At 34.7% G+C, this 25,092-nt stretch overlaps 1 protein-coding gene and 1 non-coding gene across 2 annotated transcripts; both read right to left on the bottom strand.

Annotated features, from left to right (window-relative positions):
* Window positions 1–20,082: 20,082 nt before the first annotated feature.
* On the bottom strand, window positions 20,083–21,166 carry LOC123862901 (protein SGT1 homolog). The gene has a single exon (XM_045902127.2). The coding sequence runs from the start codon at window positions 21,113–21,115 to the stop codon at window positions 20,102–20,104; it is 1,014 nt and encodes a 337-aa protein (XP_045758083.2). The 5' UTR covers window positions 21,116–21,166; the 3' UTR covers window positions 20,083–20,101.
* A 1,772-nt stretch (window positions 21,167–22,938) lies between these two features.
* Window positions 22,939–23,041, bottom strand: LOC123835003 (U6 spliceosomal RNA). Its single transcript, XR_006788570.1, has one exon. It is a non-coding gene; the product is annotated as a U6 spliceosomal RNA (small nuclear RNA).
* Between the last annotated feature and the right edge of the window lie 2,051 nt (window positions 23,042–25,092).

Here is a 25,092-nt window from a genome sequence, read left to right as displayed (position 1 = left end):
GAACACATGAATTTACTTCCCCAAATTCTATTTACATAAATTGTACCAAAAGAAAAGATAAAATTCATTAAAAAATCATTGAGGATATACAGGAACAGTCATCAGAAAAAGCATGGGCATTTGCTGAATTCCTGGTAGATGGAACACACAAGGAGCTGTATCAATGAATATAGAGCAAAGGAAATCACAGCCCAGATCCTTCACAATAAAATCCAAATTACAGGTAAACCTTGTCAGGTGTGGAGAGGAGTTGCAGCAAAGGAATCAGGGGAATTAAGACATTATCAACACATATAGCTGGTCTTTGTATTTGCTTCAACTTGCTGCCCTCTCACCCTGATGAAGCCACTGGCAGGAGAAAGTCAAATTTCTCAGGGACATCTAAGCTCCTTATGTGTATTTAGGTGCTTGAAAGAAAACTGGATAAAGAATGTGGAAAATGCAAAGCATCCAAAAAGTCATTGGGCATGGGGCAAGGATGCAGTGGTTAGGGAGAGAGGGAGGAGATAGGGTCTACAGGAAAGCTCTTCTCTGAAAGAAACTGCATGATAATGCAGCAACCCCAGGGGTAAGATAAAACTGAAAGCCAACCCTTTTATTTCAGTGATAAACCTATTTGAAAAAGGAAATTATAAACCTAAAGGGCAAACTTCCTTTATGTATATTATTCAACCTAAATTGTTGTAATGATTGGAAAATCATGGAAGCTGCATTGCGGAAAACCAACAGTTTGCAAAGAATCGAGATGAGCCATAGAAGGCCATGGGCTGACCAGGTAGACTGAAAACACAAGTAGACTTCATGGCGTGGCAAGAAAGTAATTTGAATGTCAAGTCTGGGTGATATAAACTAGTGTCCCTCCATCAACCCACCCCTTTCCATGCCCAAAGAGACAAAAGGAAGTAAAACTAGTATCTACGGGTCCCTATGACTGGGAGAGCCCTTACCTGTCACAACTTGGTGGGTCCACCGTACCTTGGTGGCAAGATGCTACACAACTGAAGAACTGTGTGTGATCTCGAGAACACACACTTGGAATCTTAGGGAAGTTGGATTCTATTGGTATTTGGTTTAATTGTCCTACCCGCACCCCTTAAAACAGCAGAGGCTTAGAGCAATAAAAGAAGAGACTGTCATAATAAACTTCATTGCACCAATTTTGACTTTTTTGTGAATGTAAACCTATTTCTGAGTTTCCCAAGCCAACAGCCTTAAAAGTACTTTATTCTTTTTTTTTTTTTAGAAGGACTTTTAAGATGTCTCTTTTAGCCATGAATCTTCAATTCAGAGCAAATTACTTCAACTCTACTCTTAATTTTTTTTCTCCCCTGTGTCTCTTTCATTTACTGGTTACTTTATCCTCACATCAATTACCTTAGTTCAGACTCTTTTTTCTCTTCAAACCAGAGCCCATTTGGTTTTCCTGACCCTTGTTCTTAAACTTGAAAGCATCTTAAAACACCATTTTCTTTTTTTATCACTTTAATTCACTCTTCACAGAATGTATAATTTCAACTTTCAGCCAATCAAAATGATCAAAATTGTTCTTGACTTCAGCTTATGCCCCAGCCAAGCCTCCATACTTTTTGATTTTTGCCTTACAGCATACTGAAATCTTTTAGGCAAGTATACTGCTATTGTCATCATTTTTAAAGGTTGGTTTCAGAGCATAGGGTGACTAAATGCTAGATATCGTTTGTAGATGAGAGATGCTTTCATTTGCACCAATTCTTACAACAGAAGGGCCTATTGCTCCCCACTCCTATACATCTATCATAAAATTTATTTTGGGCAAATGTTTTTGAACTGAGAGCCTATGGGCACATGAAGAAACTTTATATTACATACAGATATCCTGAAAGACCATGCAACTTTTTTTCAACTATATTTCAATGGATGTGTTTATTCTGGAGCAAGAGTCCAAAAATTCCATCAGAAGTTTAGGAAATTCAGAACTATTCAATACAGGCCTATTATCCAAATTGTATCTTAAGGGTGTCTGGGTGGCTCACTCGGTTGAGCATCTGCCTCTTGATTTCAGCTCAGGTCATGATCTCAGTCAGGGTCGTGAGCTCTGCACTCTGCATGGAGTCTGCTTGAGAGTCTCTCTCTCCCTCTCCTTCCTCTCACTCTGCCCCTTCCCCTGCTTGTGCGCGTGCTCTCTCTCTCTCATGTAAATAAATAAATAAAATCTTTTAAAAAACTAAAAAAGAAAATTGTATCTTAAATGTGAATTTCAAGTGTCTAAATCCTTTTATTTCTGATACCCTGAAACAAAATAAAACCATTTAAAAAAATAACAAATTGGGCGCCTGGGTGGCTCAGTTGGTTAAGTGACTGCCTTTGGCTCAGGTCATGATCCCAGAGTCCTGGGATCGAGTCCCGCATAGGGCTCCCTGCTCAGCGGGGGGTCTGCTTCTCCCTCTGACCGTAACCCTCTTGTGCTCTCTCTCTCTCACTCTCTCTCTCAAATAAATAAAAGTTAAAAATTTTAAAATAAAAAATAAAAAATTATTAGCAAGGAATTAGGCAAAATCAATACGAATAAAACAAATATTTTGTGATCTCATAATAATATTTAAATTAAACTTAATATTTCATAATGTACACACATTGTGTAAATTGTCAAAATAAAATTCAAGAAAGCATTTAGTCTTTAGAATAATTTTCCACTTACTGGGGCGCCTGGGTGGCTCAGTCGTTAAGTGTCTGCCTTCGGCTCAGGTCAAGGTCCCAGGGTCTTGGGATTGAGCCCCGTATCAGGCTCCCTGTGCCACAGGAAGCCTGCTTCTCCCTCTCCCACTCCCCCTGCTTGTGTTCCCTCTCTCTCTATGTCTCTCTCTGTCAAATAAATAAAATCTTAAAAAAAAAAAAAGAATAATTTTCCACTTACTTTGAGTTGAATATTTAAATTTAGGCTTTAGAAATACAATGTTTAATCTTCAAAAAATCTAATTTAGATAATTTTAATAAATATGATACATAGAAATGGGTTCAAATTATATAAATTTTTCTTTTAACACCATTTTCCCTGATATTAGGCTTATATTTTCTCATAAAACAAAATGGAATCTTCTTGCCTGACATTTTGCCCACTTTATGCCTCTCTTCTTCACGTGGATGCCCTGTTTTCATCTTCCACCTTCATTGTCACTATCTCAGAAAGTTATCTCTGATCCTATTGTCTAAATTTAGTCACTTTTGAAAATTTCCTTTCACATTCTCTTGTTTCTCTCACTAAGCAGAATTTCTAATTATTTTCTTATTTTTTTATTTGTTTATTGCTTATCTTCCTTATTAGGCTATGAATTCTATAAGAACATGTTTCTTTGGTTACTACTATGTCCCCAAAATCTATCACAGTGCATGACATATCGTAAGTATTCAAAAACTTTTTTTTAATGAATAAATAAATGGTTTAGTTTATGTTTCTTACTATCTGATAGTCAAATAAGTTTCTTGGTGCTGGTGTCCCAGGGTCTGTTTTCTTTTATGGGACCTTCTCAGGCCTCATACAGAAAGGTGTGTTACTTCTTTAGTCCAAGTCCCACTGGTATTGATTTTTGTATTTCCTTTATACCTGATATACTTGGCAGTCCACTGTGGGCTCCTCTTTCCTTGGGTTGGGATTTTTCCCAAAGTATTATTACCTGCACAGAGGTTTAGTACGCTGTCAGTGAATGTCAGGTCATTTGTGTTGTAACCCACCCAGTTTGGGTTACTTTGTCAGTAATCAAGCTTTGGTTATTTTGTGACTGCTTGTGACATTCTGAACTTGCTTTGATTGATTAGAATGCTCTGCTCATTCTTGGGGTTCTCTGTGTTAGCCTCTGGGTCATAATGTGGAACGGCTTGGGATCTTGCTTCTTTCTAAACTGCCTGGCCTTGTCACATTTGTGTCTATTTCTTAGTGAATTGGATTAGGAAGTCTTTTATAGGATTTTAGGAAGCCAGAATTCTCAAACTCTGCTGATCCCTTTTAGATATTCTGTCCCCAATTCCACAATTCTAATTTACTAAAAAGCCTGTTAAATTTACTTCCAAGATGTAGATAAACAGTGAATAATATGATCGATCACTGCAGTTCATCAACACCTGTGATTAATGTGTTGATCTGAACCACTCCAACTGCAGCTCCTTAGCCTTGTTTCTCAATGTCTATGCCATTCGTCACCCTGAATCCAGGCATCTCTCTCACTGCCTTCTAATGGTATCAAGACCTAACTTTAAATTCTACTTTCTTGGTCTTTTTGCTATCAAGTCACATAAACTCTCTTGATGTAAACATGGTCTGAATATCAAAGACAAAACGGTTAATAGCTTGACTGATTGCTTCAAACACCATGCACTCTCCAGCCATGAGTCACTCACCTATTCCTCTCCACAATGCCTTAATTTAGCCAGTGCCCATTTAATTTCTGAATATTAAGTTACTAGCAACAAAAATCCCATTGAATTTTTTCTACCTTAACTATCCTAGCAATATAAACATCTGCTTGTCTTACATGCCTTAGTCTTTTTTTCTTTAAGATTTTATTTATTTATTTGACAGAGAGAGAGAGAGAGAGAAAGAGCACAAGCAAGCGGAGCTGCAGAGGGAGAGGGAGAAACAGACTCCCCACTGAGCAGGAAGCCCAACGTAGGGTTCGATCCCAGGTCCCTGGAATCATGACCTGAGCTGAAGGAAAATGCTTAACCAACTGAGTCACCCAGGCACCCCACACGCGAGAGTCCTATAACCACCTATAAATACTTTCAGATTTAAGATTTATGATTTCATGCTATTTTGAACTTTACACAGCAATTTATCGTACATAATTTCATGATTTTGTGCATTTTCCCCACATACAACTTCCACATATTGTCAAAATATATCACTTTATTTACTGGTTAGAACACTACTACATGATTGCTGTTATACACAGACCAAAGAAAAAGAGTTTTCACTCGATTAAATTGTGGGAGGCAGGAGGGGGTTTGGAGTGGAGTGAGGAGAATCCCAAAGCCGTGGGCAAATATTTCGAATTAGTCAGCTATTCATCTAAATTGTGCTTCAAGTTATCCAGTTGACTTGGTTTGTTTACAAGCTCTATACTGCTATCAAAAGTACAAACTCAAATACATAAATAACAAATCTGAATACTGGTTATATTGTTTACAATCCCAAGTATCCTACTGTTCAACGGATAATTTAGAAGAGAACACAATTAGATGGAATGGGTGACCTGATTATTCCATTAAATATTATTTCCATATTTATTACAATGGTTTCACCATATTTTTTTAATTAAGATTTTTTTAATTTATTTATTTAACAGAGATAGAGAGAGAGCACAAGTAGGCAGAGTGGCAGACAGAGGGAGAGGGAGAAGCAGGCTCTCTGCCGAGCAGGGAGCCCAATGCGGGGCTCGATCTCAGGACTCCAGGATCATGACCTGAGCCGAAGGCAGTCGCTCAACCAACTGAGCCACCCAGGCGCCCAAATTTATTCTTTTTTAAAAAAAATATTTTATTTATTTATTTGAGAGAGAGAATGAGATAGAGAGAGAGAGCATGAGAGGGGGAGGGTCAGAGGGAGAAGCAGACTCCCCGCTGAGCAGGGAGCCCGATGCAGGACTCGATCCTGGGACTCCAGGATCATGACCTGAGCTGAAGGCAGCCGCTTAACCAACTGAGCCACTCAGGCGCCCCTGGTTTCACCATATTTTAGTTATATTATCCATATTCCACTCTCATTAAATATATATATATATATATATATATATACATGTATTTTGCATTATGGAGGTTAATTGATATATAATAATAAATCATCAATCTAGATTCCTTAAAAATTATCCTCATTTCAGGTTTATTATGAGCTTTTAAAAGCATTTACTAAATTAAGTAAATATCTATTTCTAATAGTATGGATTCTCAACAACTGCTTCCCATATGAACATCTAGAAATTAAGTGACTACTACATCTGGTGGTTTACTTTATCCTTTCCCTTGTGAAAACAGTTCATGTCCCAATAAGCTGATGCACTGTTAATTCCAACAATCAATGGATCTGTTCCAGCCATCTGTGATGTTGTAATGAGAATCCATCCATGCAGGCAATGCCCACTGAGTTGCAATAATCTGATAGTTTGTCTGAACCTGGCTATCGCCGCAACACCTAAGGTGTCAGAGTTAGGCATTGTGTCATCAACCGCACAGCTTTTCCATATGGGAAGTGTCTATGGATATACTAAACAACTAGTCTGTTTATCATATTGCAAAACAAGCAAGTGTTTGATACAAGTAATATTTAAATCAGATGGCCCCAATCTACTTTTTAAATGGGGAAAACACCTAGAAAATTGATTCTAGATAGTATTATAAAAGGTAATTTAATAAGTAAGATAAGACATGACATAAAGCTAATTTTAGATAAAACCTTGCCTTTAAAAAAAAAAAGTTTCAGACCTATAGCTGTTTATATCCTATATGCTACCATAGGGAATGAGTCTTTTTGTAATAACGGTCTGTTATTCTGAAGATCAGCAATGTAATGTAATGTCTATGCTTTCTTACTAAGAAAATGATTTATTATATTGCATGTAGATTTGTCAAAACTATCTAATTTCCTTGGCCGTTAAAATACAGGCAACTAAATCATAAAGCACACACATACACAAAATGCATAGAGCTTTGTGGAAACACAGAGGTAATTCCAGGCAACTTCAGTTTGGAGTATTGTTTGACTAGACGAAGCTCATGGTCCATTCACCCGATTTCCTATCTCTAAGAGATGGCAGCAACTATGTCTATTTGAAGAGTTCATGATAGAAATCAAAGCGGATTGAACACTGAAATTCCTTAACTTATTAACATATATTATGACATCGGTATTCATGAGTCGGTCAAAATACTTCAAGCAGGTGAATTAGTATATTCAGGAGCAAGTGTACAGATCAGTTAGAGCTTAAGGAGAATAGAGTCTTGTAGGAAGAGAAAGGCAAAACATAGGAGAAAAACAGATCTAACTGTGGACTGATTTGCATTCCTTTATGCACAGAAGATGGTTGAATGTCTCGTGCTGTGTGAAGCTCTCCTAGTTTTCCCAGAAGTCAGACCCCTCTTTCAGTAAAGTCATTATAATTAGAAAATCATTTTCTTGTAACGTAAACATTAATTAGTTTAGAGTTCACATGTGACTTAATCAGTTCCATTCAGGGGGAAGTTTGAGTAGGAAATTCAAAGGTGATTGCATCACACAGAAAAGTGTCAATTAGGAGAAAAATATGAGATGTGGAAAGAGTTAACTAGATCTAGTTAATCTATAGTTAATTAGATTCTACTTAACTAGAAGGCAAATTGAAGAGAACTTGATTCATGGATTTCTTGTGTGTTCCCCAGTCTTTGGTAAAAATCAGAAGTTACGCCCTTATTATCTTGCCTGGCCAGTCCAGTATTATTGCTTCAAAAAGATAGGTACACAGTTCTCCTTTCTCTAAAGAGGGATTCAGATAGACCCTATTTCTAATCAGACATCATCAACCTTGCCAGGGAAAAATAAATATGTTCAGAAAATCATTCCAGTTTTCTGAGGGAATCTAATCAGGAAAAAATCCCTACTCTATTTCCTGAGAAGCTTAACAAAATCCTTCTGTAATTGATAAAGACAATGATGGTCAACCACCCTAACCTAAGCAAGTCATTTTGTTTCCCTGCCTGATAAAAGATTTAAAACGTGTAAAATAATGAATATGGGCAAATGGAAATATAAAACCAGTTTGGTTTTCTTTTTCTTTATTTATAAATGTAGCATATGGCCTTGCTGAGAACTGATAAACTAGAAACTAGACATAGCTTGTCGTATTCAAGTACTCTGATACCCTGCCATAGCTTCTTTCCCCACTGTGTGTGTGTGTTTTCCTGGGTTTGGATAATGTATACATTGTGTAGCATCTGTTCTGAAAGTCACAGTAGTCTTTATTATATTAAGGGTTCTCTGTTGTCCTATGATAAATTAACTTGTTCAACTTCGTTTTAGCTGACATTTTCTTACCATATTTGAGCAAATGGGGCACCTGGGTGGCTCAGTCTGTTAAGCGTCTGCTTTCAGCTCAGGTTGTGATCCCAGGATCAGCCCCCATGCCCCGAGGGGGTCCCTGCTCAGTGGGGAGTCTGCTTCTCCCTCTCCCCCCGTTTGTGCTCTTTCTCTCTCTCTCTCAAATAAATAAATAAAATCTTTAAAAAAAAACTCATTTGAGCACATTAAAAAAAAAAAAAAAACTTAACCCTGACAGAAAATAGTGTTTCATAGATTGCCATTCAGCTAAGTGTGGCTATAAATTCTTGATGTATGATATATTTTGCTCATATTCTTTCTTCAACTGAGTAAAGGAGATACCAAATTTGGTAGGATATTGGTCATTATAAACTACATGGAAGATTGCTTGGAATGTTTACTGCAGTAGCTGCTGGAAATAGAGGTGATGCTAAAAGGATTTGTTTATCACAAGAAGCATCTCTTTCAAAGAATGTTCTAAGACTACTTCAGCCAATCGCAAAATGTAGATTGCAGTATTTTTACAAGAAAATCGTGACATTTATTTTGCTAATTAGCAGAAGTTCCTATGTAGATTGGTAGCTTGAAAAACTTAAAGTAGGATCTCTCAGATGAGATTTTCTGATTACACCCCGACTATCCTAAAGGATAAGTAGCCCATCAGAGCAAATGAATTCACATGGAATATAATCTACCCTAACACACACACACACACACACACACACGATATAGCAGTGCCAAGCTAAAATATTTTTCCCAAAATTACAATCATAATAAATGTTATTTGGCCACGATAGTCAGTTGAGTAACCTCTCCAAGGAAATCATGTTGAGTGGAATCTTGCTGTCCACCACCACATAGCTTTCTGTCTAGACTGTAGAGAATTATGTATTGGCTGCCTTTTAGTCTGGAGGCTATCCCTGTGAACAAGATAATGGAGGTATAAGACAAACATGATAACTTAAGTGTAAGCAACCTCTAATTGTCACTTCCTTGTTTAGCCTCAGAAATTTCCTTTAGAAGAGGGCTTTGTATGTGATTGCAATTCTTTTTTTTTCTTGAAGATTGACAAATACATTTTATTAATATATATAATATTCAAGGAAGGTAAGAACCACATTTTATCATACTGTCCTTTACTCTGCTTACCTGATTTACCAATTAACTGGGGGTATCAATAGATTCAAATAAACAATTTATCTTTCTCAAAACACACATATTTCTTATACAATAGATTAAACATCACCAAATAATGAAGAAGAAATGAATTATTTACCAAATTGTTGAAGGGAATATAGTTCTTTGGGAAAAAAAATCACACAAAATCTCATTTTAGACTTTATGCAAAACTCAATTCCCAATCAATTTAATCAAATAAATGTAAATGTTCTTAGGGGGCAATAAAAGGATACTGGACAAATTTTTTCATTATAGAAGAGAAAATTTTTAGAATTTCAAATGTCTAAGCAAGTTTTTTAAGCAAAATTAAATAATAAAATGACAAGCCAGACGGAAAATTGTAACAAATGAGCAGGAAAAGGGGTAATATCTTTAATAATAAAAAGCTCTTACAGGTCAATAACATAAGTATCAACTTCTCAATATAAAAATGAACCATGGACATGAAGTTATCAAATGGAAAGCATTCGTGTGAGAAGAAAAACCAAAGACAAAAAACCTGTAGAAAAATATCCAATCAATAGTAATTATACATATTCAAATAAAGCCAATATAATAATAATTTTTCCCATAAAATTGAGAAGGAAGAAAAATAATAAATGCTATCAGGGAACAGTAAGATAGCTACTCTCCTAGTCTGTTAGTGAGAGTAAACTGGTATTACCATTGCAATTCTAAGACATCCAGAAAAGAATAATGGAAGATAATAAATTTCTTGGTGGGTTTACTGCAATATTTGATAGAAATGTGCTCATTGGTATATGTAATCTATACATTTTGATCTAGTTTTTGAAAAAAGAGAGGTCAGTCCTGACATATATAATCCTATTATCTCAATATAATGAATATAAACTTTTTGGGAATGTTTTAAAAATTATACTATTAAATTGAAAAGAAATTCTGTCACTATTTAATCATGAGTCTAAATATTGTGGTTAGCTATTTGAATACATCTTTATCAAGCGCTGAAGAAAATTGTCACTTAATTGAAATAGAATGAATCTAATTTTGGAATTCTTTTTCATCTCTCAGTTCACTTAAATGCATTCATCAAGAGTAAACAACTCTTAAAACGCTATAACTGTTGGAAATAAAATGATTACTGTTTTGAATAGGAAATGAGCTATTCTTCATTTTTCTTTGCCTTATGCACAAAATTAATATGAGGAAATGAATCAAATGCATAAGGAAATTCTGAATATACTTAAATTGATACCTAATCTCTTTGTTTTTAATAACTCATGGGAAAGCAAGTTGACACAAAGTATTTGGTTTAATTTGATTTCACGCAAGTAATAAAATTATGAGAAGATTGACTTATTTCAGGGCCTATGAAATAAAACAATCAAAGATCAATTATTACTTGGGGCATCGGCTTCCCCATTTTCTTATTACTCACTGTCCCCAGCACAGAGTAGTCACTTGATAATTGTTTGCTAAAAGATTAGAATCCAATTACTCTCTGCCACTACAAGCCCTTATTTTGAATTGCTGGTGTCTGTTTTAAATTACTATCAATACCACCAAGTGTGCTTTCCAATTTTACACAGAAAAATAAACCAAGTCTAATTTAAAAAGTTCTTTAGTAGGAAAGAACACACTAGGTACATTTTACTACTTAATATTTATCTATGATCCTAAATGAGTGGTTTATATATACTTAAATTCTAGCAATAGCAAAACATGTTAATTGCAAAATATCATCCTCTAGCTAAATATAATAAACATTGCAGGCTCTTGGCTGCACTATCCCTTTCAGTTTGAATGGGAAATTCATTAAAAATCACATTGTCATAGTTTGTTAAGAAAGGGAAAGTTTTAAATAAGTCATAATCAGAAGTAAAACATGGCCATTATGCTCGTACTGCATTCTGGAAGAAAACTGTGAAATATATAATGCCTGCAGAATAGAATAACAGAAAGAAATCTTGTCACATGAATGAAATTGAAATGACTGAAGAAAGGCTAATAAATTTTATTGATTTTTATAAGTACACACAGCAAATTCTTTTCATTCATCCTCTTACTGGGAAACCAAACCTCTTAAGGTGGGAAAAAAACTAACAGAAACTTAACATAGAACATCATACATTTTATTTGAAAAACCACATGCTTTTGAAGAGATATGAATAGTGGTTGTTTGGGGGGAAAATACGTAACTTTATAAAACTTTGGTCGCACTTAATAAGTACATTTTAAAAATAGGCATACCATTAAAATCTGTCAATTATAATAACATACGTAGAGAAAGTCATTTTATTAAATTGACGTTGAAAATTGATATGAATGAAAAACAAATTAAGTGGTACCTGAATTACCAGGACAGTGTAAGAATTAAACAGAGAATTTAGGATATCTCAATATTGAACTTGCAAATGATGAAACTCCTTAAAAAAAAAAAAAAAGACTTATAACCGTTAAGTAAAGCAAGCTCTATCTGTTCTAAAACTAACTTTAATGTATACACATCTTAATAATCTTTAGTCGCTTTTATTATCTCTAGCGTTCATAACATCCTGTCAACTAAGTTCATTATTGTCATTTTAATAAATGAGAAAGCTGAAGGCCATGTGAAGATCTAGAGATAGAGCCAGTGTTCAAAAACAAATCTTTTGGCTCTGGATTCACAAGATAGCCTCTGCGTTAGAAGAATTAATTTTATTTTTATCTGTTCGTATGTTTTTCTGCTAGATTAGCTGTGACCAGAGGGTAGTATGAGATTTTATTTCTTATGTTGAACTTGACTGACTGAACAATAAGTTCAATAAAAATTCATCCACTTTAAACATATGATATTTGTACTTTATGTAATTGTACTGTTCTTCAAAACATAAACAAAAATAATATAAAATCGTATTTTTTCTCTGATTGCCCTTTCTAGTCAGAATAAATGTCAAAGCATTTATCACCTACCTCGCCTCATCCCTCCTGCATTTTCGTCCTCAATTCACACTTTCCTTCTCTTCACATAACTTTTCACAGTGTAATATACTATGTATTTTAATTTTTAACATAATTATATCTCCCCACTAGAATAGAAGTAGCACAGGTCAAGAATGTTTGTATGTTTCATTCACTGTTATGCAATCTGTGCCTGGAACATACTAGGTGCTCAATAAATACATACTGAATGAATGGATGAATCAATCAATTAATCAGCAATGGAGAAAAAACACACATCGTTGCATTGCACTCATGTGCTACATTCTTATAGTTCTACTATATCCTATGCAGTCTTCTGTGAAAACAGCATTCACATTTCATCGTACTATTTTAATTGAAATTTTTTAGAAGATTTTTGTAACTTTTATTACATTTAATTCTAGCCAACTTATTGGTTTTTTTGATACATTTTTCTAGTATATTTTCTAATTTGTTTCAGGTACATAAGGATATCGTCAATTATTGTATATTGATCCTGCATCAAGTAATTTTGTTAAAAGTTTAATTCTTTTTTTTAATTTTATTATGTTATGTTAATCACCATATACTACATCATTAGTTTTTGATGTAGTGTTCCATGATTCATTGTTTGCATATAACACTCAGTGCTCCATTCAATACGTGCCCTCTTTAGTTGAAATTTTTGACATAATTGTATATTCAACGTAGTTGTAAGAAATAATACAAATAGATCCCATGTATACTTTACTCAATTTCCCCCAGTAGTAATGTTTTACAAAACTATTATATAATATCACAACTAAGATACTGAAATTTGTTCAATCCACTGATCTTACTTAGATTTCACTTTTATCTTTACTCACTTGAGTGTGTGTATTTAGTTTTATGCAATTTTATCACATCTCTATGTTCATATATCCACTACCCCAGTCAAGATACTGAACAGTTTATTACAAGTCTCTCCCCTGTTGCCATTTTATAAATAAACACACCTACCTCCTCCCACTGATCATCACTAATCTGTTCTAATAATTTTATTATTTTGAAAATATTATGTAAATGGAATAAGGCAGTTTGTAACCTTTGGAACCGGATATTTTTACTCAGCATAATTGCTTGGAGTTTCATCCAAATTGCTACATGGATCAAGAGCTATTTTCTTTTTATTGATATATATGGTATTCCATGGTATGTACGAACCAGTTTGTTTAAACGTTCACCTTTTTCTTATCATCATTAACATATAATGTATTATTTGTTTCAGGGGTACAGGTCTGTGATTCATCAGTCTTACACAATACACAGCACTCACCACAACACATACCCTCCCCGATGTCCATCACCCAACCCCCCCAACCCCCACCCCCTCAGTTTGTTTCCTCCAGCAACCCTCAGTTTGGCTGAGATTAAGACCTTTTGAAGGACATATGGGCTGTTTCTAGCTTTTGGCTATTATCACTAAAGCTTCTATGAACTTCTATGTACAGATTTTTGTTTGAACACAAGTTTTTATTTTTCTGGGATAAATCCCCAGGGGTATAAATACTGAGTCATAGGGTAGTTGCATGCTTAGTTTTATCAGAACCTGTCAAAAAATTTTTCTATAGTGGTAGAAGTATGTTTTTTTCCCACCAGCAAAGTATAAGTGATCTCATTTATTCACATCTTTGCCAGCATTTTGCTTTGTTTTTAGCCAATCTGCTAGGTATATAGACTTTTTCTTTGTTTGTTTGTAAGATTGTCTCTCTTTCTCTAAAAAACTGGGGATATGAAAGCCAACACTTGTATTATTTATTTCTGTATTTCAAGTACTTAACATACCACCTAACAAGTAATGGCTCCTCAATAAATATTTGTTGGATAAATAAATGAATATGTTAATGAAATGAAAAAAGAAGGTTTTTAAAGTCTAATATACGTAAATATTATATTAACACCAAACAAATGTCTGGTGACTCTAAAATTTAAAGTCTAATATACGTAAATATTATATTAACACCAAATAAATGAGAGCTAAAACTAAAATCTACATGTAATTAAAATACATTGTCATACATATAACTAAGACAAGGAGATATTTCCATTATATTAATAGAATTTCATGGATATATTGTTTGAAATGATGATGTTATCAGCTGATTAAATTCCTGAAGGAATTCATTGCATTATAAGTATGTTGTGAAAAATAGCCTGTGATATTACTAATATTATTTCACAATGAAAAGATTATGCTAGGGTAAACATTATCGTTATTTCACAATGAATTCTTATTGAAATTGAACATAGAATAAGTGAATGTTTTTTAGAGAGGATAACATCTAATAATGAGAAATTACAGCAACATTATACAATATTAGCAAAAATAACAGGTTTACCTCCTTTCACAAAGCAGGTCAGCTACTATATTATCACAGAAAATTACCAAAGGCTCCATATATTAAAAAAAAAAAAAATTCTCACCATTAGGTGAGAAAATAGAATTTTGTGTTTAGTATTCACTTTGGGCAAAATACTCTTATTATCTGAAAATGTGAATTGGCATGGAGTAGGCAGTGAACCAGCTGAACTCGAGGTTTCATTTCTTTTTAATTTAGGGGGGAAGAAATATGAAAGGCTCAAAATGAAATTACTTCATCAGAATTCACATTTGATTTTCATCTTTTCAGCTACCCAGCTGCATCAATGCTCAACTGACTGTTCTCCCAGCTGCATTATTCAAGGAAGGTATTCAAGAAGGAATACTTGCAATATGTGTTAGACTGAGTAGCGAGGTAATTAAAAGAACTTCACAGCAGGATTTTTAGAAGGCTTTGATCTTAATTGTAAGGTGCTAAAAGTGCTTGTTGGTTAGATTTTGTTCCTTATACCCTAAATCTGTAGTCTTCCCTTGTAAGAAAATTGATAAGAACTGTTAACGAATGAATGAATGAATCGAATCCTTATCTCTGTTCTCTTTTTTCTGTTGGAGCTTAACAAGCTATACATCGTATGTAATTTCTTACATTTCAAAGAGATCCCTGCCCAGAAATAATGGTAAGAATGCAATACTATATCCTCCAGGAAGGTTCTATTGCTTATGGTCAATTAAAAACTCTACAACTAAAAAGTATGTATTCTGAAAACTGTATTGCTCTAATTGAAGACATAAAATATTTGCAGTTTTTTGCTTTGGGCTTATTTTTCTTCACCAAATTACAAGACTTTATCTTTGCTAACGTGTACAGGGTTAGATTTAGGCTATGTGAGATCTAGTGGGATGATAAAGATAATAGGGGGACCTAAGCAGAAAAATAATATGAAGGCAAATAGAATGTACAAATATGAAAAGAACATTGAATACAAAAGCTGAGTCCTACTCCAGCTTTGTCAATGACAAATAGTGCGACCTGCGAATCCACCTCTTATGTTCAGTACAGTTTCTTCAATTGCAAGTGTATAAACTGCAAGTTAGTGTCTCTTTATTACAGAGGTAAGTTATTTTGTTAAAAGTAACTAAAATTAACTCCTACTGGCTTAAAGGGCAAAGGGTAATTTAATATAAGGGGAAAAAAGTGTGCCATGATTAGACCGAGAGCAGAAAGTATTGTTGGGACTTGCACAAAACTGGAATCTACCAAGACAATAGTCTTTCTAGAGCTATTTAGTTTCTTCTCTCTGCCATGCTCTGAGTTTGATACTGATTTTGTTTGTTTTATTCTCTCTCTCTCTCTCTCTCTCTCCCTTACTCTCTTTCTGTGCTTATTTTCTTTCTCTGCTTCTTTGGCCAAATCCTCATTCTAGTGCTGATACAGTCTACACAGAATTACTGTTTTCTCAATACAAATTCCAACTGCATAGACAGCAAAACAGATTAGTTAAGTATGAATTGGAATCTGCCCTTTTGAATCAACTAACGTGGGGTATAGCCTTATATGTCTGTCCCGCAGAGACCCTGGTATCTACACCGAGAAAGGTGTCAATAGAATAGAACAAAGTGATTGAACATGTCCACCACACTGAGGAAGAGATTATTTTAAAAATTTGGAGTAGCAAAATAAAACATTTTCTTTGTGCATGCAACAATAAAAATGCTTGTTCTAAATATGACATGCACATATATACCAGTAGAAAGTGTAATGAAAGTAGAACTGTTTGAAGAAAGAATTCACAATTTTTTTGTAGACTAAATTGCTTCTCATTCTTAGGACTAATTCAGTGAATTAGTCTTACCTGTGACTTTCCACATACAAAATTTTCTCTTCTTGGTTTTATTTGAAAATGAGCTGTTAAGCATGTTTTTGATGCTTTCCTGTAAAATAATCATGTAACAAGGAGTTAACCCTATAAAAATCACTGAATAATGTTTAGAAAACTGGAGAATTTATATTTGTTAATATTAAGCTCAGTGAACTGAAATCTTATTTCCAAAAATGGTCCATATTTTTAGGACATGGTTTATCCATTAGTGTAGATCACCCCAATTTTCCCTTATAATTTATTCCCCAACCAGTTAATGTTATACTAAAATGTCTGAATTTTGAATTATGCATTGTCAGTTCTTGAAGGAACTTAAAAAAAATAAAGTTTAGCACTTTTAAATTTTCAAAAAGAGTCTCTCATTTTAACTAAAACCTGAATTACATGAGGTCAGTCAGATCAATCTCTGTCAGCTGTAAATATTTTTAAATTATCATTAGGTATTCTAGGATGCATGTAATTTGTTTAAAAATGACCATGGTGATGAACCAGTGAACTGATCTCCTTGATTAATTAAGGCAAAATAATAATAATAATAATAATAATAATAATAATAATAATAATGATGATTATTACCTACAGTTGATATTGTTTTAATGTTTTCAAAAATATAAATTTGTTTTCATTTAGTTTAAATCAAATTTGTGAAGTAAAGATAGGAATTATTATTCACTTTATATGTGCAAAAGTTTCATAGAAAAGAATTGCCTTGCCTATGCCCATACAGAAGCAAAAGCACCTCAACTCTAATTCAAATTCACAATTCTATTATACTGCAAAGTCTAATATCCACTAATAATTTCTATGTGTGTGATAATCATCCTGCTCATTTAAAACAATCCAACTGGGATAATACTTTGTCTCTAACAAGAGCAATAAAGATTGCTTTGGGAAGAGAATTATCATTTCCTTTCAAGCAATTTTCCTTAAAAAAAAAAATCCTAGAATGTAATTATGAAACCCACACATCCATAATTCCTTTAGTACATTATTTATGATTTATGTAAATTCTTCTTGAGCCTATTTAGAATTTTATCCTGAACTCCTTCGTAATGATATCCATGAAAGCACTGAACACTGTAATCCTTTTATTTTCTCCATTTAAGCCCAAGGCCAGAGTTTTTATGCTAGAATTCTATGATTTGGAGATTACTTTCACGTTTAACTCCACTTTATATATTTTCATCTTTTTTTTGAAAATGCTAAATAATTAGATTCTATTTAATTTGGACCAACTTTATTTGAGGTACAACTAGAGCCTGACCTGTAGTTCATTTTAAGTGCTGAAAAACAACTATTAAGATTGACAACTCTTAAAATGTTCCTTGACTAAAATACTAACTAGAATCCTTTTACTGCCTATACTCATGCAAAATTCAAGAAAATTTGTGAAAATTAAAGCATATTTGATTTCTCTAATTTTAAAGGATATTTGAGGCTGAAATATTTACCTTATTGTAGCTAACATTCAGAATGTTATTGCTACAAACATTAACACTTTTAATCTTCACAAGCACAGATGTACTGTTATTTTCAAGTTTCAGAGATAAAGAAAGCTTTAGTATATTTATCTCTCTATATAGCTAGCAAGTGGTAGAGCTGTTATCTTAGCACAGGCAATCTGGATATTCTGTGTCTATTTTTTATTATTGGGATCTACTACTGGCCTTCAGTGGAAATAAGATGACTCTCAAGTGTTTTTCTGCTAGCACTTGCAATAACTATAGACCCAGGAGCTGGAACCTATTAGAACCTGGCTAAAGGACCCTCCACCTGACAAGTAACATGACACAGATGCTCCTTCTGCAAATGTCTGACAGGTTGAGCTTTCTTCCATTGTCATTCTCTGAGGATTTGACACCTTTGCCTGATGATCCACAAGTGTATCTTTTCTTTCAAATCAAAGTCTCCTCCTGGCTTTGGATGGCCTGTCTTTTTTAAGCTGGACAAACAACTCAAAAGATCAAAATCAAGACCTTGCAGACTATTAAAAAAAGATGGTGACATAGAATCACTCAGGGGACCTCTAAATCATATTTGAGGCCACAAGTGAAGAATTTGTTTTTAACAAATATCTTTATCTCTTTTGTGGACATGTAAATTTCACAGGGAAGAATATCAGACTTCTGATGACAACCACAGAGAGAGTTAGTATCTAGGTCACAGTAGCGCGACTTGTCCTGGAAATGGCAGGGATAGGTTTAATTCCCGGGAGAGAATCAACCCTTAAATCTGAGATTGGCTCTTTGTCCTTAGTCTCTGTAATGCAGTTAGACTAACAACCTCACGTTTTACCATCTAACTGACATACATAGACTATCACAAGATTTATGATATTGTTCACTTCTTTAGCTAAATAAAAAATCAAATTGATCTGACTAGCTGGTTGATCAGTTAACCTTCTGCAAATAGCATCTTACCAAAAAAAAAAAAAATTGATGTTTAAATTGATTTCTCTAAGGTTCATCCTGTGGTTCTAGTGACTTGAGCCAGAAAAAATCAAGTCTCCTTTTTATTTCCCTGAAAGCAGACTATAAAAAGGAAATAAGTTTTAAGTTTGTTTAAGCAGTTAGATTAGTCACAATTCTAGGTGGTTAGCCATGTGGAAAAATGTAAGTTGTCTAGACAGGAAGTATACGCCACTCTATCCAACCTCCATAACAGTCTCTATCGTAAGCACAATAAATATGGGTTGAACTCAATTGTTAGAGCAGCAGTCCAACAGCATTTTTGCAAGGAAAGACTGCTGGAAAAATGTGTAGTCTTATTTTCACAGAGGTCATATCACCAACATTATTATCTGATGCCTAAGAGTTCACTGTCACATAACTCTAATGCACAAAAGAACAAAAAGATAAATTATATAGACATATACTTATATATATATGTGTGTGTATATGTATATACATATATATCTATCTTACACTCTTTAAGCCATCAAACATGAGATCAACATGCTATTGTACATTTCTACAGTTGTCATCGTTTTTCCTTCAGCTGCTGATGTTAAGAAATCTGGAAATGCTGTATGATCTCTGGAAATCTGTAGCATAAGAAAGACGGAAGCAAAATAAGCCATGGGCATATTTACAAAATGGTGCCACATTTACAGAAATTAGCTAACTTAGTAGTTTTCCATGGAAGAAGTGGAATATTTCTGACCCTTCATTAATTAGCAAGTGTCTTCCAGCAGGGTTTCTCAACCAATTGACATTTTGGAGCAGATAATTCTTAGTTTAGAAGGTCTGCACTGTGCATTGTAGGATATTTAGCAACATTCCTGGCCTCTATCCACTACATGCCAATGGCATTCCTCCCTTTAGAGTTGAGACAACCAAAAGTATCTCCAGATAATTTGAAAAATCCTCTAGGGGTAAAATCACTGGTTAAGAACCACTTAGTTATACATAGTAGTTTAGGTAAAACAAAAAGGAAATAGTTTATTTTGTTTTATACTCATGCCAGTCTAGTTTCTTGACTCCAAAATACTAAAAATGTAAGGTAGACATAAACTTCATAATATGCCTGTGAATAATACAGAGTTACCAGGGACTCTCCATTGCTGCTTGATGCTACAATTTTTCAAAAAAAAATTTTTTTGTAGAATAGGGATTCATCATCATATTTACCTAGAGATCTGAGCCATAGGTTTTAAGTAAATTAAATACTGGCTCTTCCCAACCTGGCTCAGACACATTCTTTTTTTTTTTTTTTTTTTTTTACAGTGATAGCAAATTAATTTATTTAGTACTTTTTCCATTCCATATCATCAGGAGGATTGATTTCAACTTTCCTTTTACCTACATCAGACCAGTTGGTACTCAAAACTGTACCACCAGACTCCATAAATGATTTGTTCATAGCACGTTTCACTTCATCAGAACCATCTGAATAGATCTGCTGAAATAATTTGTTTAAAGCTGCATCTCCCTCCAACTTCTCATTTTTTTCTTCTTCTTTGATCTCACCAACCAATTTATCCCAATTTCTTGTATAATGAGATGATGATGGATATAAGTTCTTTACATCTGCTATGAACTGTTTTGGTTTAGGCACATCTCCTTGCCCTTCTAGCTTTTCCCATCTCATGGCCTCTGTCTTTTTCATTTTAATTTCAATCTTGGTTGAAAGTACTTTAAATGTGCTCTGTTCTGGGATTATAGGATGAAGAAGTCTCAGTTGCAAATTGTAATCCTCTCCAGAAGGAAGTTTCACCAAAGCAGACAACTCTTTTTCTGAAAATTCCACATTTACATTATTCTTCTGAACATTCTTGATCATAAGTGTAATGATTACTTGAGATTCTGTTTGATACCAGTCATACTTGATTTTTGACTGATGAGTCCTCTGGGATGCACACACCTCAGATTGTGATCCATTCTGGGCCTCTTGACACCTTTTAATCCAGACAGTGAAATCAGGATCTGTACTATCTAATTTCTGTCCTCCTATAAAAGTTTCTAAAGCAGCAGCATAGTTTTTTTCGTGGTATTCACATATCCCTTTTCTCAGCATAGCAGTGGAATTATTTGGATTAAGTTCAAGAGATTCCTTTGCATCAGCAACAGCATCATAGTAATTCCCAAGAAGAATGTGACAATAAGCCCTTTGACAATAATATTGAGCATCATCTGGTTTCTGTTCCAAAGCCTTAGTCAGCTCCTTTAACGCCGCCTGGGGGTCCTCCTCCATCAGAGCATCTGAGAAGCTCCAGAAAAACTTCTGGGCTGTTGCAGGTCCTGCTGCAGCTGCCGCCATCCCTAAAAATCACTGTTGCTGTTAAAGCAGCTACCTCTGAGGTTATGAGCTACGCCGTCGCTGCCCAAGGGCCCTCAGACACATTCTATTTGAACAGAAGAATCTGCTGTTTTCCCAGACCTAGACAAAGCCATCAATCTTGTCAGCAGATAATTTTCGAGGAATTACTAATAGAGCTGCACAGTTTATATCCCTAATTGTTAATTTTTTGTGGGAAGGTCAAAAGGAATTCCTTAAAATGTACATGAACATCTCTGAGTCCTTTCATTTTGGGCCACAAGAGGTGCTGACTGTGAGGTTGTTCCCATAAGATGGATTTGTAAAAATACATGGTGTGAATGAATGTTTGTGCTTTTGTTTTCTGACTATACATCCATATCACAAGGAGGTTGCTCAGGGAAACAAATTCTGACTCTGAGATTTTCATGTAGTGAGTTGATCGGAAAGTGCTCTGGGATCAACTAGGAGGGAAAAAGCAGGGGAAGAAGTTCTGGGGTTGGGATCTTACAGAATCATCCTGTCTTAAAACAAGGGAGTTCTCTTTCATGTACGCCTATAAACCAGTCATTGAAAGCACTGCCCTGAAAAGGGGACATGGATTGAGGCAAGGCAGATTTTCTCAGTTGAGAACAAGTGCTGGAGAGGGGTTGAATTCAAAGCTGGTAGCCATCAGCACTCCTGACAGCTAGGTGAGGGTTCAGTCCTCACTGGGCATCTACTAAAACTCACCTATTAATAGACACAGAAAATGCTACATAAATATTTCCATAAATTTGTGGAAGCACTGAAATGTTCTTCTAAGTTAATTCTGGGCTCAGCAGTTGGTCTGGGAGATTTACTGAAGTTTGAATATTTTAGACAAAGGATAGTTTTCAGGACACTTGGAATTATTGTTTCCTTTCCTCTACTCCTTTATCAACACCTGGAAATGAATCTAGTTCCTAGAGTTTCTCCGAAATTCAGAGAAAAAGGCTGGAACAATCATGAAAGAGATGTAAGATCTATCATCAAAGGAAAACAACAGTCTTCTCATTACAGATTATAGCAGTGGTCTCAGAAGTACACATGAATGGCAGAGAATTGGTCGTTCACAGAAAATTAAATCAGATTTTCCCAACCAATATAAGTAATAATTACATGAACATTTTTTTTCCTGCAGTGAAAACGACATCACATAAAGACAAAAATGAAAACAAAAAATATATTTAAAAAAATCAAAATTATCAATTACAACTTAACTTTTTTTCTATCAGCACATAAATTCAGAAAAGCATATGCAATATTTCACACAGGATGAACATTAACTGTTTTTTTCATTTGTAGTGTTTGATTTTTAGAATGAGTTTTCCATGAGGTTTTAGAGAATCAGTAAAAATCCCAAACAACAAACCTATTTTTTTAAATCTTATTTTTTTAATTGTTAGAAGCTCTATTAAAATATCTTTCACATATAAAAACTGTATATATTTGGGCGCCTGGGTGGCTCAGATGGTTAAGCGTCTGCCTTCGGCTCAGGTCATGATCCCAGGGTCCTGGGATCGAGCCCCACATCGGGCTTCCCGCTCCTTGGGAGCCTGCTTCTCCCTCTGTTTCTCTCTGTCTCTCATGAATAAATAAATAAAATCTTAAAAAAAAAAAAACTGTATATATTTAAGGTGTACAATATAATGTGGTACTATATATATGCATTGGAAAAGGATCACTACAATTAACTAATTAACATACCCATCATTTCTACATAGTTACCATTGTGTAGTGAAAAGATTAAGTTCTATTCTCTACAAATTTCAAGTACACAATACATTACTGTTAACTATTGACACAAAAACATAGAATGCTTCATGAATTTGTGTGTCAACATTGAGCAGGGGTCATGTTAACTCTGAATTGTATCAATTTTAGTATACATGCTGCCAAAGTGAGCATGAAAATCGTATTTTTAAAAAGCACTTAATCTTCATAATCCGATTAAAATAATTTATGCTTATCATCATTTTAACTTGTTTCACTGATTATAATCATTTTGAATATCATAACCTCCCCATTTTTTAAATTCTAAAATATTAATTAATTCTTAATTAATCTCTTTAAGATGACATTTCTTTTCCTGAGTCTTAGTTTTGCTGATAATGAATTGCAAGTGCTATCTCACACACACACACACACACACACACACAAGGAAATCAAGAAAAGGAATATGGATGTGCCAATAGGAAGCACCAATGAAAATCCTGATTGTTTAAACTTGCCATTTCTCCAACTCTACCATTCGCTCTGGGAAGAATAATATATAATATTAGCATTTAGCATACTTCTTATTCCCTTTATCTATCTATCTATCTATCTATCTATCTATCTATCTATCCATCCATCCATCCACTTACCTACTTATCTGCTCTCCTCTGGTCATTCTCAAAACTTCTGTTTATAATAGCACATATATGATATTATCTCTAGGTTAAAATTGTGGAGGACAATAATCAGTAAATAAAAGTATGTCTTTCTTGCATTATTCCCCTGCTGAGCAAAATGATGCAATGCACTGAGGAAGAAGAGATATACTTGAGTTCTAAAGGGAAATGAAAAGTATGAGAGCAGCATTGGTACATATATAAACCATTCTAATTTTTCTTCCAGGTGTACAAGTGGACCCTTGACTGTAGACCGGAGCAGGGTGCTATAAACAAGGAAGTCCTTGGCTCTTGAACTTCCCCAAGTTATTTACTTAAACACTGGAGAGGATTAATTTAAGTAAATAAAGATTTGATTCATTTGTCTTCAGCTGGTTTAACACTGAAAGCATATATGTTTGTTTCTTCCCAATCTGGGGGTGATCTGGCTTCCCATCTCTAACTGGGAACACCCTCCCCCATCCTCTTTAGTAGTCTTCAGTGCAGTACATCATCTCTTTACAATTCTCTTTCAGGATCCACCACTTTGAAATTAAGTGTTGGCCATGTGACTTAACTTTAGTCAACATAAGGAGAAGTGACATGTGTCTTCTCCAGGAGAAACTTTGAGAGCTTGCTGTATATACTCTTTCCCATGTCAGAAGATCAGCAATTTTCCAGATAGTGAGGAAGACAGGAAGCAGAATGCCCTGGCAGATGTGGAGTATGAGCAACACTTAAACCTTTGTTATTTTAATACACTAAAATTTGGGAAGGGGTATTTGTAACCACAGCCTAATCTAGCTTATCTTGTTTCATTTTATGAATAATAATTTACCCATGTTTCATTGAAGTAAATGCATACTGAACAGTGACAAGAGTTTTACAACTTAATGCAAAGGGGGTCAGATTTCAAAAGTGTAAGGGTTGGGGAAAAGGGGACACAGTGTGTGCCAGGGCTTACTGACTTCCCTTTACTGCCACACAAGACGCAAACTCTTGCTAGTTTTGTGTATGGGGGAGGATTGGCAGAGTTTACCGATTTTATATCCTTAGGAACCTCCTCTAGTATTCCATCCAGCATGAACATTTCTCCCTACATAAATAATCTAAGCTTATGGTCATTGAAAACTCTGGCAAACAAACCCCCAAATGATTCTCGCTTCTGTGTTCACACTTTTATGTAATCTCCTGTTGAGTGGGCAAGGGGCTTGTGACTATCTTCTAACCAACAGTATGTGACAAAGGGGAGAGGATATCATTCTATTAATATTAGTTTCTATACTATATGACTCCATTTTAGCACACTGGTGCTAGATACTCTCCGTATAGGGTTGAAATAAGCAGCCAAGTCAAAGAAGCCCACGTGACAAGGAACTGTGGGCAGCCTCTAGAACCTGAAGGCAGACTCCAGCTGGCGGCCAAGAAGGGGCTGAGACCTTCAATCATATTAATTGCAACTAAATAAATTTTGCCAAAAATTTAAATAAGCCTAGAAGTAGATTCTTCCCCAGTCAAGTCTCCAGACATTAATGCAATCTGGTCAAAACCATGATGGCAGCCTTGTGAGACTCTAAGTGGAGGCTA

This window comes from Mirounga angustirostris, unplaced genomic scaffold, assembly GCF_029215605.1.
Source record: "Mirounga angustirostris isolate CCGP_5_RB_7025 unplaced genomic scaffold, mMirAng1.0.hap1 SCAF_1, whole genome shotgun sequence".
Classification (NCBI taxonomy): domain Eukaryota; kingdom Metazoa; phylum Chordata; class Mammalia; order Carnivora; family Phocidae; genus Mirounga; species Mirounga angustirostris.
Note: the sequence above shows the minus strand (reverse complement) of the source record. Positions and strands in the feature narration are given on the sequence as shown.